This window comes from Dendrobium catenatum, unplaced genomic scaffold (assembly GCF_001605985.2).
Source record: "Dendrobium catenatum unplaced genomic scaffold, ASM160598v2 fragScaff_scaffold_740, whole genome shotgun sequence".
NCBI lineage: Eukaryota > Viridiplantae > Streptophyta > Magnoliopsida > Asparagales > Orchidaceae > Dendrobium > Dendrobium catenatum.
This window is the reverse complement of record NW_021319202.1, coordinates 1,038,678-1,058,338: the sequence shown is the minus strand read 5'-3', so window position 1 is coordinate 1,058,338 and position 19,661 is coordinate 1,038,678. Positions and strand designations below refer to the sequence as shown.

Sequence of the window (19,661 nt, the reverse complement as noted above, 5' to 3'; positions counted from 1 at the left end):
GACTTGAATATAAGCATTATTAATCCCTTTCTTTTCTAGAACTCTCCATAGCACTTCTCTCTGAAGTTTATCATATGCTTTCTCTAAATCAATAAGCATCATATGTAGATCCTCCTTATTCTCTCTATACTTCTCCATCAAACCTCTCAATAAATGTTCATCTTTCATAGTTGACTTACCTGACATGAATCCAAATTGATTTTAAAAACATTAATATCACGTCGTAACCTATGCTCAATAACTCTCCCCTGTAGTTTTAATTTATTCCACATTAAATTAATTCTTCTATAATTTGCACTCTTGTGTATGACCTTTATTCTTAAAAATTGGAACCAACACACTTCACTCGTTTGACATCTTTTTAGCCTTCAAAATAATATTAAAAAAATTGTAAGTAAAAAAATTCTTTCATCTCCTAAGCATTGTCACACCATTATTGGAATATCATCAAGGCCAACAACTTTTTTTCACTTTATTTTCTTTAAAGCCTCTCGAACTTAGGTTTTACTAAAACGATGATAAAACCAAAAATATCTATTTTCATCTATTGCTAGTGTTACTAAAGTCAATCGTATTTTCATAGTCTTCATTGAAAAACTTATCGAAATATCTCATCCATCTATGTTGAATATCCTCTCCTAATAAAAACATTTTTTTTTATTTTCATCTGTAATATTCTTCATTTAAATTAAATCCTTACTTCTCTTGTCTTTTTATTTGGCTAACTTATACGTTTATCTTTCACCTTTCATATTATCTAATTTATTATATACATAATTAAAAGTTAAATTCTTTACATCGCATGTTATTTTTTTAGAATCTTTATGAGCTATATCTTTCCCAATTTTTTGAGCTTTTATATATAAATCAATTTTTATAACAAAACTTCTTATTTTTATTTTTACTTGCACATTTTGATTCCACCACTAATTATTTTTACTATCAGGTGCTTTTCTTTTTGACACTTCAAGTATATACTTTGCAACATTCTTGATTTCACTCCAATAAGAAAATTGTCAAAATTTGAAATTTCACAAGAAATTTTAAAATGAATATGACTACAACTATTAAAATTCACACTAATCAATGGAAACAAATATGTATCAAATTTGACAAGATCTCAATCACGCACATAAACCTATCACAAATCATTTAGATGAAAGAACAAAGGATGCAAGTCGACAATTAAAGATACAAACCTCACTTTGTTACAAGAGAAGCATTTGCCAGAAGTTGTATTCAAGATTGCAAAGTGTTTGAACTTTGAAGAATACACATCTAAAAACACAAAAGTATTGAGAGAAAAATAGGAATTCATCAGACCATTAATTGAATTTTACATGTATAAGGAGTTGAAGGTAAACTTGAATTATGGAGGTCAACCTTAGAGTCTAAAGGTTTTCATTTGAGTATGGAGTGTAATTTTAGTAGTAATAAACCTAGTGAGGGGATTGTGACTTTGGGTGATCAAGTCATTAATAAGAGTACACGTTTTAGATATCTTGGATCTATTATTCAGAGTGATGGTGAAATAGATGGGGATATTATCAACAGAATTCAAGTTGGATGGTTGAAGTGGAGGAATGCATCGGGCTTGTTATGTGATATAAATGTACCCCTCAAACTTAAGGGAAAATTCTATAAGATGGTAGTGAGGCCTGCAATGCTTTATGGTGCCGAATGTTGGCCATTAAAAGAGAAGCATAATGCTAAGTTAAGTGTGGCAGAGATGAGGATGCTCAGGTGGATGAGTGGCTTTACCCTTAGAGATGGGATACGAAATGAGCATATATGTGAAAAGGTTGGAGTAGCTCCAGTAGAAGATAAGATTAGAGAGAGTCGTCTTAGATGGTTTGGTCACATAAAACGGCGGCCTTCTGATGACCCGGTTAGGAGAGTAGAGGTATTAGATTTGACTTATGTTAAGAAAGGTAGGGGTAGACCTAAAAAGTCTTGGTTAGAAAATATTAGGAATGACCTTTCTTTATTAGATTTAAACGAGAATTTGACTTTTAATAGGACACAATGGAGAAATGAATCGAAAAATGATTCATGTAGCCGACCCCACGTAGTGGGATAAAGGCTTGATGTTGTTGTTGTTGTAAGGATCTCCCATTTGTGATAAAAAGATCTAACAACAATAACTTCTTAGAATCCTCTAGGTGCTTGGCTAAAATTGCAGGATTCAATACATTGCACTGAATTCCAACAAGTCAATAAGTTTCTAATTTAGAAATAAGCAAATAAGAAAGTTCATGGCTACAATCAAACATAATAGGGAATCAATAGTATCTACCGGGAACCGTAATGCCAATTTTCATAATAAGTTACATTGTACGTTTGGTATATAAGGAAACAACCTCAAATGCCTACTATAGTTTATATCTTATATGAGAAAGGATCAAAATTGTCCCTTTACTTTTTAGGAATGACCAAAATGGTCTTCAACTAAGTTAAGGGAACATTTTGGTCCCAACAACTATGTTAATATTTAGGCTTCATTTAGGACAACTTTAGATCACTGTTTTTTTTCCTACTTTTAAGATATTTTTTACTAAAAGCAGTTTTACAAAGCAGTGAAAAAGCCATTCCAAATTAAGCCTTAATGGTGTTAAAATAAGGATTTGTTATTTTTTTATTTTAACTATTTATTATATATTATTTTCAAGGAAATATGCAAACAATTAGACTCTCATGAATCTACAAAATATAAAATTTGGATAGTAGCCACAAAATAGAAGAAAAAAAAATTATTTCAACTCAAATGTAACTGCCAACAAAGTTTCTTATCTATATAAATAATTTAAAGAAATCAATAATATGACAAAATAAAATGGCGAACAACATATGCACGCGCACTCACTAGATTAGTTCAACGCTGGGGTTTTGGTTCAGGGGTTCGAAGATCCTGAGGGTTCAAAGCAGGGGTTTGGGTTTGTAGATTTTGAGGGTTCGTAGCAGGGGGTTGAAGTGCGGCGTTGGGGGGGTTCAAAGTTGCTGAGGGTTGCAATCAGGGGGTCGAAGCTGATGGGTGTTTTCGTTGCTGGGGTTTCGACGCGGCGCTGCTCGGTTCGTAGATTTTGATTTCACGTAATTTTTGTTATTCCAAATATAGTCTTTCACCTTCTTTCGGCCATCCCATGCTTATTTTTTCCATTAATTTTTAACAATGGGATCAAAATGATCCCTTAACTTAGTTGTGGACTATTTTGCTTCTTCTTATAGAGTCAATGGACCGTTTTGGTCATTTTCTTTATCCCATACATAAGATTATCACTGTAAAAAAAAAGAACAAGAAGCCATCATGATTTTTGTTATAGTAGAAAGGTGATTAAGAAGGAAATAAGGAGTAATCATAGCTTCTAACCTCTAGAATGTGGTAGAACAATTATCATTGAAGAGAGAATTCAAAGTTTAGTGATAGTACCAAAACAAGAACAGGAACCAGAATCTATAGTATGTGTAAATAGAATATTTAATACATGCTAGAGCTAGGGCTGTCAATATTGGACCTAACACGAAAATTCAACTCAAACTTGACATGAAAAAAAAGTATGTTTATGATAACAAGTCTAAAATTCAAGTTGTGTTCGGGTTAGCTTAAGTTGCTCGAAAAATTGGGTTATGTTTGGGACGTGATGTGTCGGGGGTTAACCCAAAAATAATGACCTAATTGTTTATTCTTTTTTATGAAAACTCATTTAAAATTATATTTATTTAATTTTTTTCTCGGTTATTGTGTCTAAATTGTGTGATTATGTTCATTTTGGGTTGGGTTGACACCAACCAATCTTAACTTAAACATTTTTCATATCAAGTGGTTTGGATTTGATATAGTTGGGTTCAAGTTGAGATTTTGACATGTTTGATAAATGGGTTGATTTATGGTTGACTATATTCGTGTCCGATTATTTTTGGTCGGATTCGAATCCAAACCCATGAACATGAATTAACTTCCTCAGCTATGGTGAATTCTAGTAAAGGAAGAACCGCAAAATGAATGAATCAACAAAAACCGAGCACAACCCAATGACAATAAAGAAAGCTTCAACAATAGTAACAAGGAAAAAAAGTTAATGACAACCACAAGCAGTCAACATTATATCAAATAGTTCAAAATAGTGGTTGAACAATAGCTGAATTTAGAAAAAATAGGAGAAATCGATAATATGTTGAAACAAAGGAATTGGAGTCAACTAAACTAGGCAAACAGGAGCTGAACAAAAGTGACTTCCAATATTGAACTCAAATAGCACATCTTTTTCTCAATAGGGTCACCATCATAGGCATGTTTTACACTGAAATGGATTAGCAAATAAAAAACAAAGATATGTATATAACTTAAATGATATTAACACACGATTTGTGTTTCTAATGAATAAATACTTTCATATTTGCATCAAGAAGTTCAGGTGGTAGCAATATTTTAAAAGTTAATAGAAATTATGGTTTGTACTAATATTTCTCAACTTTTTTGTTGCATGTGTGGATCATTGAAATTGATGATATGCGTGAGCAGTTGCTTGTATCTTCAGCTTCTGTATCATCACATTGATATGCTGTCTAAAGAATCTATTCCAGGAATATTTATTCAGAAGAGAGTAAAGAAGTAAGATTCCCAATTGAAATTTATTATTTCGTATGCTCTATATGAAACAAGCTCCATTTTAAAATAAAAATATCTGCCTGTTGTAGAATTGGGATAAGAAGTGAGGATCTGAAGAATTTGTTGGAGAAAACATTAAATGGTTCCAGCATGGCTCTTTCATCCCCAAGGCTTGTAATACCTACAGCTATTTACGGATTATGGGTTATTTCTCATCAATACCTCAATAACTTTGATTTCCAGGTGAGTATAAGGGGTGCTTTATATTCATAGATTTACTTCTTTTAACTGGCTTTTCTTTAATGCTAGAAATGTAGTTTCTTTGTTTGTGATAAATAGTGTGGGTTAAGCATTTCCTCTTTCATTACAAAACAGCAAAACATGTACAATTTTGTCACAATTTAAATAGCAGAAATCTCTATGAATCACACGTGCTTGCTTTTTTTATTCTTCTCTCTCTCTCTCTCCCCCCCCCCTCTCTCTCTCATCATAAATCTGTTTAATTTAATGTTGAAGCCGACGTAGATTGAAATTTATTTGGCAAGCACAAGGTTTTTTCTTTTCAAAACAATCTTATAAAACTCGCTTCCTAAAAGTCCCATCACTGATGATAAAAATTAAGTTTATAGAATTTATGACACTAGGATATATGGTGTTCTTGGATTGCACCATACAACCTATTTTAATCATGAGTTGAAAAATGGATCCATATAGAAAGCCATCATCATATGTTGGGGAAGTAAAACCACGTAGTGAAATAGGCAAGAAATAGAAAATGCAGCAAAAAAAAAAAAGGATTTAGCATGGAAAAACAAAAAATCTGGAAAAAAATTATGGAGTCACACCACATCAAGAAATTCACTATGAAAATTTGAGAAAAATAGTGCATATCTTGAAAATTATGGAGTCACACCACACCAAGGCTTCTCTTCACCTTTGCACCATTCTCACACTAAAACATATGAAGAGAAAGTACAAAACTACAAAGAGATGCAACCCTTGATGAAAAAACTAGAAAGAAAACTGCCAACCCATCTCATAGCGCTGCGACGTGCAATTCTTTGTTTCCAGTTTACTCCTGAACCTCAACGGGGGGGGAGAACTCTCTGCAACCACTCAACGAGCTCAACATATTGAATTGAGGTCTGGGGCAATTGTACAACCCGATTGATCAACACAATCAGATTCCACACAGAACTAACACCCTATGCAGGTCACATTGAACTTAAGCAAATTATGTGGCTCAAACTTTAAATTTGTTGCATCATAGGTTAAGACGTGATACTAATGTTTCTGAAAATCAAACTTTAAATTTGCTGCATCATAGGTTAAAACATTTAAGGCTTCATTTGGGACGACTTTCTTAATTTTTCTTGAAGTAGTTATTTAGTGAAAAAATTGTACTAAAAAGTTGCTTTAAGAAAAAGTAAAAAAGTCATCCCAAATGAAACCCAAAAGAGAAAGAAACTAATGGCCTGACTCGTTGTTTGCTTGCACGCTTGAGGATAGCTCACATTTAAAGAGCCAGAGTACCAGACTAATATGGATTCGTTTGGAATGACTGCTTTATGTAATTTGGTTATGAAAATATTATTATAAAAATAAAATTTTTAAGTTTTTCTAGTTATTATAAATTTGCTCTCTTACAAAAAATAAATAAATAATTTTCTTTGCCCCTATCACATTCTATTTTATTTGGTTCTATAAAGCTCATTTTGAGCATTAAAACTTTCTGAAAAGCTAACAAAAGTGACAATCAATGAAAAATATAATAGCAGCCTGTGATATAAAATTACGAAAAATTGTCTCAAATGCATTGGTGTTTAACATTTCAGTTAAATTAACATATTAGTCATAGTTGTTGATATTCTAAATCAAGATTCTTCCATTAATAGCTCGTTCCAGCAATGCTTGGCTTCTTTGCTTATAAAGCTGCTGCTTTGGTTCAAGTTTACCGGGACAATGAAGACCTCAGAATGATATTCCCAGACAATGAGGAGAACTCCAAAGAGCAGTAGAGGTACGAAGATCTTACTGACAATTTTATTCGTCCATTCAAGTTTTTTTTTAATGCTTCAATCGATATTCATGAGCAGCTTATATAATATGTTTGTAATTGTCAAATGTATGTCTACTTTTCCCTGTAATTGAGACAGTTTTCAAAATTTAATCATCACTTGCGTGAATCCATGTGTCAAAATGTCATGAGTAGAATTCTTAATAACAAATAGAACTACAAAATTATTAATTTAAAGAGATTATCAGATTTTTACTTCTTAAAGGCTCGCACAAAGGAATTTTATTGTTCCTATCAGAATATGGACACTTAACACACAGAACTCTACTTGTCTTCTCTATAGATGATATGGGATTCCTTATCTGCTACTCGACCCAAGCGTCTTCAAATTTTCCGATCTACCTAGTGTTGTTCTTTCTTGAATTTGACTATTTAATAAGCAAGGAGACAGAAAACACTGCTCATGACTACGTCCTCGGGAATGTGATTTGGTGAAGATATCTGTAGGTTTATCTTGAAGAGAATAGGCTGAAGGAAAATGGTAGAGAAAATAACTTCATTAGGGATAAAATAACAATCAATCTGAATATGTTTAATGCATTAGTTTTAGAAGTTGTTTTGGGCAATAGCAATAGCACTATTATTATGACATTGTGGAACTACATTTGGATAATCATAAAGGTGCATAGGCCCTTATACATTCACTTAAATACATATAAAATATAACCAACAAACATCCTATACTTTCTTGTTTTTAGGGTTTATACACGTATTTCAGATACATATATGAATAATATCTAACTTTTTATTAAAATTTATAAAAAAATGTATATAAGACAATATAGGAGGATTTTCAAGATATATTTGTGTATACAATTCAACAACCACAAATCATTAATAATTTATATGTATTATTCTGGAGCAATTTCTATCGATCTTTTTATATCTACTAAATGCCTATAATATTATACAACATATAATACTCGGTGATAAATCCAAGTATATATGTCAATATGACTAGAATAATTTACTCTATAACATATTAAAAATTATGTGGCATAAATTTTCAAAATCACGACATATTTGAGTTTGTTGTATAAAATCTAATAAAATAAAACATCATAATTCACATGAGAGTAAAAAAATTAAAATCCTAAGTAGGATAAAGGTAATCTATCCCACACATGGTTTAAAATTGTGCAATATGAGCCTCGCCTTGAGGCCCGCTTTTGCGCAATTCCAGTAAAAAACACCTCGATGCTTACGCCTCGAGTTTTTTTATGAGGTTTGCGCCTCAACTTGAGGTTTGCGCCTCAACTTGGTTGAGGCCCGCCTTGAGGCTCGTCTCGCCTCACTGGCATGAGGCTTACGCCTCACACTATATATATTAGAACTTACATAAATCTTGAAGTAAATGCACGACATTGGACTCTATAGGAAAGGAGGAAGGGGAGAGAGCAGTTCACCATAATGATGATTCAAATGAAGAACCTCTTAGTGATGACAGTGCTGATGACTTATGAGTTCTTATGTGATATGTCATTTTTATTTATTTTTGGAAATTAGAATTATATGTTAATGAAAAGAATACTGGGATTTGGGAAAGATAGAATTTTGAGTTGAACTATATTTCATGTTGTCTTATTATTAAGATATTTTGATTTCACTTCATATCTTATGCTTTTTTTATGTTTTATATTATTCACTCATTAGTATATAAAAAATTTATCATTTTATATTTACGCAATCTTTTGATTTTGAGACTTATGCCTCGCCTCACGAATGAAAAACGCCTCAATACCCGAATACGCAATTTTAAACATTGATCCCACATATATCAACTTTTTCAACTGGCTCGCTTTGCTACAATAACCCTAAGATCTCCAAAATTTTAATCTCTCTCTCTCTCTCTATATCCGCGGCTTAAGGGAATTGAAAAAGATGCTTTATGAAGATTCTGGAAAGAAGATTTGGCTTTACATAAAAAAATAAATATGATGGTATATTTATAATTTCCTAAATGGTTTAGTTTTAATTATAAAATTCTCGCAATTCTTTTTATAACTTGAAATCTGTACTTTTTAGAACTATGAAAAACTAGTCAATAAATGCTACATTATGTCTAGAACACTAGATAATTATCGAAAATCCTCTTTTGCAGAGATGTGCTAATCCACAAGAAAGATAATTCCAAATATCTTTTTTTTCATACCTACGATGCTCATTAAAATAGGTAGAAATATGCATAAAATAGAGTACAAAATGATTTCCATTATAATGATCATGAGTTGTAAATCAAAAATAAAATGTTCAGGGCAAGAGAATGAGAAGAGTAAGCCTCGAGTTATCTAATAATTTAATATTGATTGCAGATAGAGTTGTCATTAGAGGAGTCCTAAGAGTGACTGTTGCGTTATCTTAGCAAAGAAAAGTTCTTGTATCCCATTGCTTTATGAGAACGAGAAATTTTAGTGACATAAAAATTGTGTACGCATTACGACCATAAAATTATAATAGATTTGATAAAGTTCATGATGATTTGTGAATAAATAAAACCACATAAATTAAGAATAATTATTAATAAAAATAACAAAATATCAAGAATCTCCCCTTGTGAAATGAGTAAGATCCTACACATTAGAGTGAAGAAGATCCAAAGGAGCAGTGGCGCATGAATCGCTATTAGGTAAAGGTAAGGCAAATTTTTTTTTGTTTTGACATTTCACAAAAAAATGTAGTGATTTATGCTATTGTGGATGAATCCAAAGTGACCAGTAAAAATAAAGTAGCAAATAAAATCAAAATAAATATGGCTAAGATGAAAATGCTAAAGATTTAGTGGATTGAAGGCTGTTGTAGCTGCATATTGATATTGTAGTAGGTATAGATTTGTGACTTCAAGATTCTTAAGTGCAAACAAATGACCATCTTTACATCATGTCCCAATAACCTTCCTTATCTCATTATCTTGTGCACAATAATTAAAGAGAAAAGGATCAAAATGGTCTCCCAATCTTTGTGAGGAATCAAAATGGTCCTCAACTCTTTTGAGAGATTAATTTGGTCCATCAATTCCTTAAAAAAAGGTCTTTTTGGTCATAACATCAATTTTTTGGGTTAATAGTATTAAATCAAGGGGTATTTTGATAATTTTTTAATTAAATTATTTATTAAATATAATTTTCAAATAATAGTATTTTTTAATTATTAAATATTTTTTAATAAAATTTTATTAATAATTCCAGTCTATAATGATCCTAAATTAAAACTAGAATTATTAATAGTTTTTTAAATTAAAACTAGAATTATTAATAAATTTTTTTATTAAAGAAATGTTTAATATTTTCTAAAAAATTTACTATTACTTGATAATTATATTTAATAAATAATTTAATTAAAAATGATTAAAATATCCCTTGATTTAACACCATTATCTTCAAAATTTGATGTTAGGACCAAAAATGTCCCTTTTTAAAGACGAGGGACCAAATTGATCCCTCAAAAGAGTTGTAGATCATTTTGGCTACTCATAAAGAGTTGATGGATCATTTTGATCCTTTTCTTAAAGAGAAAATAAAACATCATATCCTAGTTCATATTATTGTCCAATAGAAATAAGTTTGAGGGTAAATTTGAATAGTAAGTATCAAGAAGCAATAAAGTACAGGTAGATATATGGTCAATATTGGTGATAAGGAGAGCAAAGTCATCAATACTGTGTTTTAATGGAGCAAAAAAGAAATTGCTTTATTGAGCCAATATATGAATAAAAAGTCTTTCAATTACTACAAGCGGAATCAAAAGAGCAAATAAAAGTACCTGAGCTGATGGAGAGATAAGTACCAGTTTAAGTTTCGTATTGATTAGAGAGGGCATATAAAATCTTATAAAAGACTAACCATAGGGATGAAGAAGACTCAATGGCAGACTAATCGTAGGTCTTGATATTAAATGAATTATGAGACTTAAAAGCACTTATCAGAGGAAGCTCTATTCCCATAAAATTGTGTACTAAGGATCTTGGAGCATTCATGGTTGTGATATCCAGGGAAATTTTGAAGTAGAAGGTATGCTTACGAATAAACCAATCCCAAAGAATATGACCAGAGACACAAATGAGTGAGATGGCTAACATCATAGGTCAAGACGAGATTGATTTATTCGTATCCTTGAAATAGAGATGGTGATCTTCTTGGTTGCAACAGGGACAAAGAATTAGAACTTCATTCAGTGGGTTTCAGTGGATTGGTAAGATCTCAACTTGACCTACCATCCTAATGCTCTCATTTCATGATAGATAGATAGAGAATTAGAGATAACTTAGGCTTCGTTTGGGACGACTTTCCTAGTGCTTCTTAAAGCAGCTTTCTAATATAAAAATTTAAAATTTTGTATTAAAAAGTTGCTTTAAGAAACAATAAAAAAGCCATTCCAAACGAAGACTTAATCTTTATTTCTTGTCTTTGAATGATATACAAGGCCCATATATAAACAAAGAAGTGAGCAAAGAAAATTCATATATACATATATAAAAGTAATTAGAAATACTATTTTAGTCAATAGCACATTGGGTGAACATCACAAAACAAACGAATACTCATGCAAAACAGCCTTAACCTGAATCAGCAAAATAACATTTTACATGTAACCATATCACAAAGTTTGCTAATAATAGTAGAAGAGAGACAGCATTTTATGCTTTAACTGAAAGAACTCAGATGCCTTCCATTATTCTTTTTATTTTGCATTCATTGTATAGTCTTTGTCTTGGTCTTTATAAACAGGTGATGACAGTATTACAGTTCGCTATAAGCTAGAACTATTACTGTTGAAAACTTTCAGTCGCATCCAACTTTATTGATGGAGCTTGGCTAATAATAAAAGAGAAGGCTTATATACATAATAAATTACTATAAATATCTTTTCTGTAGCTGTAAATTCCCTTGCAATAAAGGTTTATGGAGATGGCAAGCAAAGTTCTATAAGAGGACTTACAAATAATAGATACAACATTGACGAGGCAAAAATCCTAGAGCAAAAAAAAAAATTGTAAACCACTAGAGAGTCACTCATGCTCTCTGAATTTGAACTAAAGTGTCAAATAGATTTACATCTGAGCAAAGGCTTAAAAGAAAGAAGCAAAAGCAACAGAACATACAGTCATAAATTAATCTAGAGTCCATAGTTGTAAATATTAAAATAAGTGACATCAAGTGGTTGAAATACAAAATTCAAATGACCATTTTTATAAAGGGGCTGAAATTGATCTGCGGAGCTGCTGCTTTGGTTCTGGTAGAGGGACACAATGTAGCAATGTATCCAACTCCTGCCAACAGCACAAAACGAGGAGCATCCACCTTATAGATTAAAGGTGTAATACAGAATGGAACTGAATAAAACTATACTGACTTCAGATCTTGGACAGGAAATCAACAAAGTTATGATTATGAACATGGAATAGTTCAACAGCAGTAGCTAAATATTTTTTCATTTATGTTTCTCAAAATAGTGAAATATTCTTGTTCCGGAAACATTTTGTCATTACTGGGGTTGGATAAAGGAGCAAATATTTTATGTAGAATGACTATTTGACTGGGTTTCTAGGAGCTGTATTCTAATTTCTTTCTCTAAGAAAAGAAAAAGTGTGATGCTCCTTGCGTCCACAAAGGCAGCATGTTTCATTTGCATTGGACCACACACTTCAGTTTGCAGTCAAGGACTAATCTGGACCGGTCTTGCCGGTCCTGCAAATATACCGAAGGCGGAATAGAGGTTCCGCCCCCGTGGTCGCCGTGCCCCCCTCTACAGCCGTTTCAAACTAATATTTTAATATATTTTGAGAGGGGAATTTCAAAGGGAGGGATGTTTTAGGATTTCCTTTGAATTGTATGTTTTAAGGGGGAATTTTTGGGAGGGTTAAGGCATTGTTTGTTTTGCTGAAATTAGAGTTATCTCATGTTGTTTGGGTCACCGGCTAGAGATTTGGGAGAGCCGGATCCTCCTCTCCAATTGAGAATCCTATTGTCTTGTTTTTATTTTCTTTCAATAAAAGTTGTTTTGTGAGCGTTCTTTCCAATTTCTTGGTTTTGTCCGCTGATTTTGCAATAACCGCATATGTTTCCTATCACAATCTAAGCATGCCATGCCATCAAGATTCACCATCTAGCGGCCAGAATGAGCACTTCCAAAAGTTAAATGAACTTCATTGGAAGCTTATGTCCAATTTGCAAGCAATCTAGGACACATTTCCATCTATTATGCTATAGAATTGAAATAACAAGTTACATATTCCTGGTTTTATGCAAATTCCTTTATTATGATGTGAAAAACTAGCGATGGATGTAATGGGCTTTCCCAAGAGAAGCCTTATGCTTAAAGCCAACCTCTTGTTTTCAGATACCAACCACTGTAGTTAGTTATGAATCTTCTAATCTTTCTTTATATTGAGCAAGTATCCAAACTTGAGTATGAAAACTTAAGGATCAACTATTAGGCTAAGGTCTCTTCTACAGTTATCGCAGTTGTAATCAATTACCAGGCCAAACAAACACTGTAATCTCTGGGTACTACTGAATCGAAATTAACTAAATATTTCTTAATACAGTTAAGCAGATAGAGCAAAACTGAATTTCTCATGTGATCTAATAAATCTTATTTAAAACAATGGGACGCATTACCTTTTCCTTCTTCAGCCTTTCATTCTCTTCTTCTAAGCGCAAGATTATGTTTTCCAGCTCACTTGTGTAAGCCTGTTCATTCCAAGACATATTTCTCCAGTGCTCAAATTTTCACTTGAAGCATCAGTTGAAAAGTGCTTATAGGATATAGAAAAAAACTGACCTGTTTCCGAATTCGTGAACGAGCTGCAGACTCCCTGTTCTTGATCATCCTCTTCTTCCTCCTCTCCAGTGCCTTCTCTGCCATTTCCTCTCCGGCAACTCGCTTCGGCCCATTTGACAAAGGAGATGCATTATTTGCACCTATGCCCGTAGGCAATTTCACTGGCCTTGAAGGCACATAAGACCCCATCATACACTGCTGCGTTTGCTGCTGTAGCCATTGTGACTCTCTTGTACTGTGACTTATCTTACCAGAGCCATCTACCTCAACTCTAGCGTTCACTAGGAAATCTTCTAGTGTCATCTCGCCAAGACTCACTTGTCTTTGTGGCTCTCTATCACCCTTCTTCTGCTGCTGATTCTCTCTCCATTCCTCATCCACCGTGTTCTTGCTAACAAATCTTGATATTTCGAGGTCTTCCAATGCAGATTGGTTCACTTCTTGATGAGGAAATACATTCTCGAGAAGGTTTTCAAGGTTCATGCTTTCTAATGGTTCAGCTAAATTGTTCTGAACTTCATTGAGGTTGGGTGAGACTGCAAAGGGAACTTTGCTTGGCTAAAACTCCAGTTGGGTTTGCTTTCTGCAGCCAGCACTGCCATTTTTCTGAAACCCCATTGTATGAATCTCCATTCCACAGTTTCTCAAACTTGGCTCATGGTCTGCATGCAGAGCTTATAGATTATGGTATAAAATGCAAAAAAGGACGCAACTTTCTTGCATCAAATAAACAACCAACCAATCATGTATACATATAAATATTCCAAGATTCTCTGGCACAGATTTTTATCCTCTCCAATTATCATTGTACCTGCAAACTGTACAGTTTTCTATTTTAGGGGCTGTTTGGCTGTAGATAGTAAAAGTGTTAATTAAAAGAAGGGAATTTTACCTACATATAATTTTATTTCATGCTATTTACATATCTAACACACAAAACATTAATATTACATTCTTATCACTTAAATTTGATGTAAATTAAATACAAAACATTTGCATAAGACATTTAGGGGCTGTTTGGTAGCACCCCGGATTTGATTTAAGTAGGATTTCGTAAATCCTCTAAATCCGTATTTCGGAAATCCCGAGGAGCTTAAATATTGAAAACTGTTTGGTAACATTCATGATAAATCCTCTTAAATCTCATGTGACTGTTTGGCTATAGAGCAAGATTTACCGAGCGGACTCTCCCTCTAGCGCCATGAATTTCATAAATCCTGCAAAATACAGGATTTCGGAAATCCATGATTTAGAGTGAATCAGCGGAATTTTCCGTCTACAGCGGATTTTGTTTGCCATGATATTTGGTTTTGCATTTTAGGCCATTTGGCTGGATTTTGCTCAAATCCGCCTCAAATCTGGCCTAAATCCTGCTACCAAACAGCCCCTCAGAATATCTCATAATATATATATTTTTTAATGAATTTAGAATTCGTCCAAATCTAATAAATTCTTAATGCATTTTAAGAAAAAATCCTTCATACCACATCAGAATAAATGAGCATCAGCATCTGATGAAGACGAACAAAAACCTAGAAAGCTATTAAAGGGGTGCGCACTTTAATGCGCACCACTCCAGGGACCCTCGAAGAGACATCGGGAACAAGATGATGAGGGCTGAAAGTTTTCATCAACACCAACGCACGAATTATCAAATTTTTTCCATATGTAAACCCCATGATAAGTTGATAACCCTTCCTGGAAGAAAAAAAAAACTACAGAATTTTTCAATCTCAATAACTGCAAAAAATGGAATGAAATTTATAGATATTTTTTAGGGATGAAAAATAAGCTAGCACTGAAACAACAAGCTTACAGAATGTTGATTAGACTTCCCAATCACCTGAAGATTTCAGAAAAAAAAAAAACAATAGAAAACTGATGCCAAAATCAAATTTTGGGTGGGAAGAAGCAATGCGACTGTAAGTTGCCTGGAATGGGATGTTTCATGTTCTAGCTTTTCCGTATCTTTTATTTTCCGGACTTCTACTGGTTTTCAGCATAAACGAAACATCTGAAGAAGAAGAAGAAGAAGAACTTCAACTGTCTTTGCTGCTATTTTGTGGATCTCTGCGCGAACTACAGATCAACCATGCTTGTAAAGTCCTAAAATGGCTATTTTGATAAAAGAGAAGATTCTGTCCAGGGCAAATTATTAGGTCCGGTCACCTGGCAAAGAAATACATTCAATTTTTTCTCGATCTACAATAAAGCGCAGTCAAAGCATAGTTACTGTAGCAGTTGCGCTTTGACTATGTTTTGACTATAGACAGAGAGAAATCCGGATGTATCTCTATATCAGATGACTGGATGTAATAATTCGCCTATGTCCAGAGGCATTCGTGTCAAAAGAGAGCTGACTCGTGAGAAAAAGTAACTTTTTTCATGTTACAAAGGATGATTTTGAGCCTAATTTTGACTGCTATTTATGTAAATTTTCATAAGTTAAAATCAAGATTCATTACTCCAAACAAATTTGTCCTTTAATAAAAACTCAAGCCTTTTTTGTCCGGATTATGAGTATATATATTATGTACATATAATATACATATAGTATGTCAAAATTTTGATATATATTATGTACAAATTTATACACATTGTGTACACTCATATATCTGAATAATTTTTGTCAGGATTCCGCACATAATAGATTGAGAATCCGGATGGAAATCATCCGGATATATGAGTTGTAATTTGCCCAAAACCTTAATGAATTTAAAATTAAGTACAAAATTAAAATCAAGTGATGTGATTTTTTAACTATGTGGTGACTGTATCCCCTCTCTATGAACACAATCATATAAATGGACGGCTATGTTGACTACAGATAGGCCATGCGAGGACAAGATTGTGTTCTTCATGCCATTATGAATTTATAATTATTTTTATTTATTTTGATGTGACACATCATTGATGTGGAAAGATAGGCTTGAACATTGGAACTTTTATTTCGTCCGGTGTAAGGATGCAGAGAAACATCCGGTTGTAGGCAAAATCGCGCCTATACCGAGGTGTACCGAGTTTTTTCAAAAAAACTCGGTACACCTCGGTGTAGGCGCGATTTTGCCTACAAGATAAATATTATTCATATAAAATATAAAGAATTAATTGAAATTTTTTGTTTAAAAATAATATATATGTTGTGAGCTTCATAAACTTAACTCATCTAGTCATCTATTTAGTCTCACATCATTTAGAAAATTTTTCTTGCTATTTTTTTATATTGCTTTTTTGGTTTTCATATGTTAAGATCATATGGAGTGATGGAGCTATATGAAGATGTTGCATGGTGTTTTAGCCCAATTTAATGCAGAAGCAGTTTTCACAGTGGACCAAACTAGCCTTATGACCGGTTCATGGTTGAATCGACCTGTCCGATTCATTTTTTAGAACCTTGTAAGAATTTGTGGATGATATAATTTTTAATTATTTTCTTTTTTATTTCCCTCTAGAATATAAAAAAAGACAATTTCTTGTATTTACTTTGTAAAAAATGAAATTTCTTGTATTACAAACATCAACACTTTGTTTGTAAGTTTGAGGCTTGTGTGCATGCCAATATGCCTATTTATGTGGTTATAGTTATAGCACGACTCAATTTTGGCTCAAGATCAGCTTAAAGTAATTCATCGTGATCTCGAGTAAAATTTGGCTCGATTCGATCCGATCATGGCTCATGAACTTTTATTCAAGTTCAATTCAAGCCAAATGTCAATTCGAACACAACTAATTTTCGAACCTCTAAAATAATTTCTTAGTCCAGCATTTAACTTGACTCTCATAAAAATTTTATATTAGAAAGCTGCTTTAAGAAGTAGTAAGAAAGCCGTTCCAAACAAAGCCTAAGTAAAACTTTCATTCATTTGCTTGGCTTGGCTGGCTTAATTTGAGCTCAATCCAAATCACAAATTGAGTCCATTTTCAGGTTATCTTAGATTTTTAAAATAATAGCTTGAAGCCTAAGCATGTTGAGTTCTGATTTGCTTAAGTCATTCGGCTCCATTTTCTGCTCAGTATATTACAACCATAGTCCTTCATATGCTCATGTGGACAAACACGAGTGAAGCACAAATAAGACACTATTTTATAATTTATAGCATAAATAAGTGATTTTAGTTGCAACAAAATAAAAATGTTTCTTTTGGGGCAGTTTTTTTATTTTCTTAAAGCAATTTTATAGTACGAAAATTTAAATTTTTGTACTAAAAAGCTACTTTAAGAAGCAGTAATAAAATCATCCCAAACGAAGCCTAAATCAAAGGAAAAACTATTTTGTGTGGTGTCCAAACGCATCCGGAGGTCAATCTAGACACACCATGTCACCCAATGTACAATGCATTGGATGATGTGACACATCTCGATTGGCCTTCGGACGTGTTCGGACACCACACAGAATATTCTCTCAAATCAAAGTGGCTCAAAAGGATTGTCGGACCTCCTTGTTGTGAGGTGGAGTTCATTTTATTTTAAATGCATGTTCATGATGACTAGCAAAATATGCATGATTTTAAGTCAAAGCATTAGGTTAAGGCTTCGTTTGGGACGGCTTTTTTATTGCTTTCTAAAACGGAGTTTTAGTACAAAAATACCGAAGTATTTTCTAGACATCTTCCATAGATGTGAGGGGTTTATATATATATTCTTAGAACTCTTTTAAATAAATCATAAATAGAAGAACTATTATTGATGAAGATAAATTCAATACTTTAAAGTGGGGATATTGTTTCAATAATTGGAGTTCATCTTATATAGAAAGATATATCTGTCATAAAAAGATGATATAACTAATAGAGAAAAGAATCAAAATGGTCCTTCGAATTTTTAAAAATGAATCAAAATATTTATTAATTCATTAAATTACATTCAATGTATTTGCATAAAAAGGATTTGCTAAAACTATTGAACATGGCAGAGCTATTCCAATAATGTATGTGTGCATTGACTTATAGTAACATGTATTTAAAAGGGTTTGCTAAAATTATTGAAAATGGCATAGTGTGTGTAAGACAAAACTCTCAACTTTCATCTCATTTATTGCATCATGTGAGAAGGGGTCATTGCTTAAATTAAGGCTTCGTTTGGGACGGCTTTTTTATTGCTTTCTAAAACAGAGTTTTAGTACAAATTTTTTTATTTTTATATTAAAACTCCGTTTTAGAAAGCAGTAAAAAAGCTGTCCCAAACAAAGCCTAAATGTAAGTAAGCCATATAGCCATTCAACTCTCATTCACATTTGAAAATATTTAATTCCAAATAATGTTGTAAGCCAAAGGAGTTCTTCTCTTGCAAATGACCAATGATTTTTTATGTGTTATGGTGTACATAAGACTAGGGTTTAAATGACATGGATATAACTATGAAAAAAAATGATGCTAAATTTTCCTCATATTAGGAACTTCAAAAATAATAATCTAGTTGGAAATAGTTTTAGGTGGTGTTGAGTTTGAGGATTCATTTGGGATAGTTTTTTTACTGCTTTGATTTTGAGACTGCTATTATAGTTTCTGTTTGGCTGTAATTTTTTTTATAGATTAAAAAAAAAAGCAAAAATTTGTGCTAGGAATGTGCTTTCTACAAGAGCTTTGAAATAACTACTTTCTCCACAATAATTTTAGAATCACTTCTATAAAAAGTTACAGTTGTCTCAAAGGAACTCTAAGATATAAGGATCCAAGCCTAAATGAGCTAAAATCAAAGGACCAAACCCTACTAAAAAGCTTCATAGTATAATTGGATGACTAAATAATATTTGGATGTGACATTTATAGTTAAATCAAGCGGATCGACGAGATGAATCCAACGAGCCTAAGAATGTCTAATTATGCCATTATTAAGGCACTTAAATGCTTAATAAATGATTCATAATAAAAGAAGATGACATCGGCCGTTCGTTGGAATACTCCCAACTTGCCTTTGATCTTCTTCATATTTACTAGCCATGACACTCCCAAAAACTATAAATATGCTTTCATTCTTCACATGGTGGGCGGAGAAAGAGGAGGAGAAAGAACTAGTGAGCTCTATTGCATTTTCTAGCCATCGTTGTCAATGACCACCACCAACTATGCCATTGACAACCACCATCACCACCTTCGAGCCTCCGTCAACCTTCGTGAAACTTATGCCCGTTCGTTGGTCACTACCAGATTTCTTCTCAACCATCGACCATCGTCGGACTTCCGCCTGTTCGTTGGACAT

At 32.8% G+C, this 19,661-nt stretch overlaps 2 protein-coding genes across 7 annotated transcripts in view; one reads left to right on the top strand and one right to left on the bottom strand.

Annotated features, from left to right (window-relative positions):
* Nucleotides 1-14,344, top strand: part of LOC110098754 — a 23,646-nt gene extending 9,302 nt beyond the window's left edge. Inside the window, exons 7-10 of one of the 6 annotated variants that reach the window (XM_028696378.1) lie at nucleotides 4,520-4,609; nucleotides 4,696-4,849; nucleotides 6,502-6,626; nucleotides 13,892-14,344. In XM_028696378.1, coding sequence (XP_028552211.1) covers nucleotides 4,520-4,609; nucleotides 4,696-4,849; nucleotides 6,502-6,624 — 367 coding nt within the window. In that variant the 3' untranslated portion in view covers nucleotides 6,625-6,626; nucleotides 13,892-14,344. Of the gene's footprint in view, nucleotides 1-4,519; nucleotides 4,610-4,695; nucleotides 4,850-6,501; nucleotides 6,793-8,060; nucleotides 8,111-11,407; nucleotides 11,671-11,876; nucleotides 12,686-12,759; nucleotides 12,986-13,891 lie in introns of those variants that run through there. The other 5 variants (XM_028696379.1, XM_020825669.2, XM_028696380.1 and 2 more) reach the window with 5 other exon arrangements.
* LOC110098756 (ABSCISIC ACID-INSENSITIVE 5-like protein 3) lies at nucleotides 11,869-19,661 on the bottom strand. The gene is made up of 6 exons (XM_020825670.2): nucleotides 19,527-19,661; nucleotides 15,280-15,306; nucleotides 15,035-15,178; nucleotides 13,464-14,021; nucleotides 13,301-13,372; nucleotides 11,869-11,949 (listed from the first exon to the last, which is right to left on the bottom strand). The coding sequence occupies exons 1-6, from the start codon at nucleotides 19,659-19,661 to the stop codon at nucleotides 11,869-11,871; spliced, it is 1,017 nt and encodes a 338-aa protein (XP_020681329.2).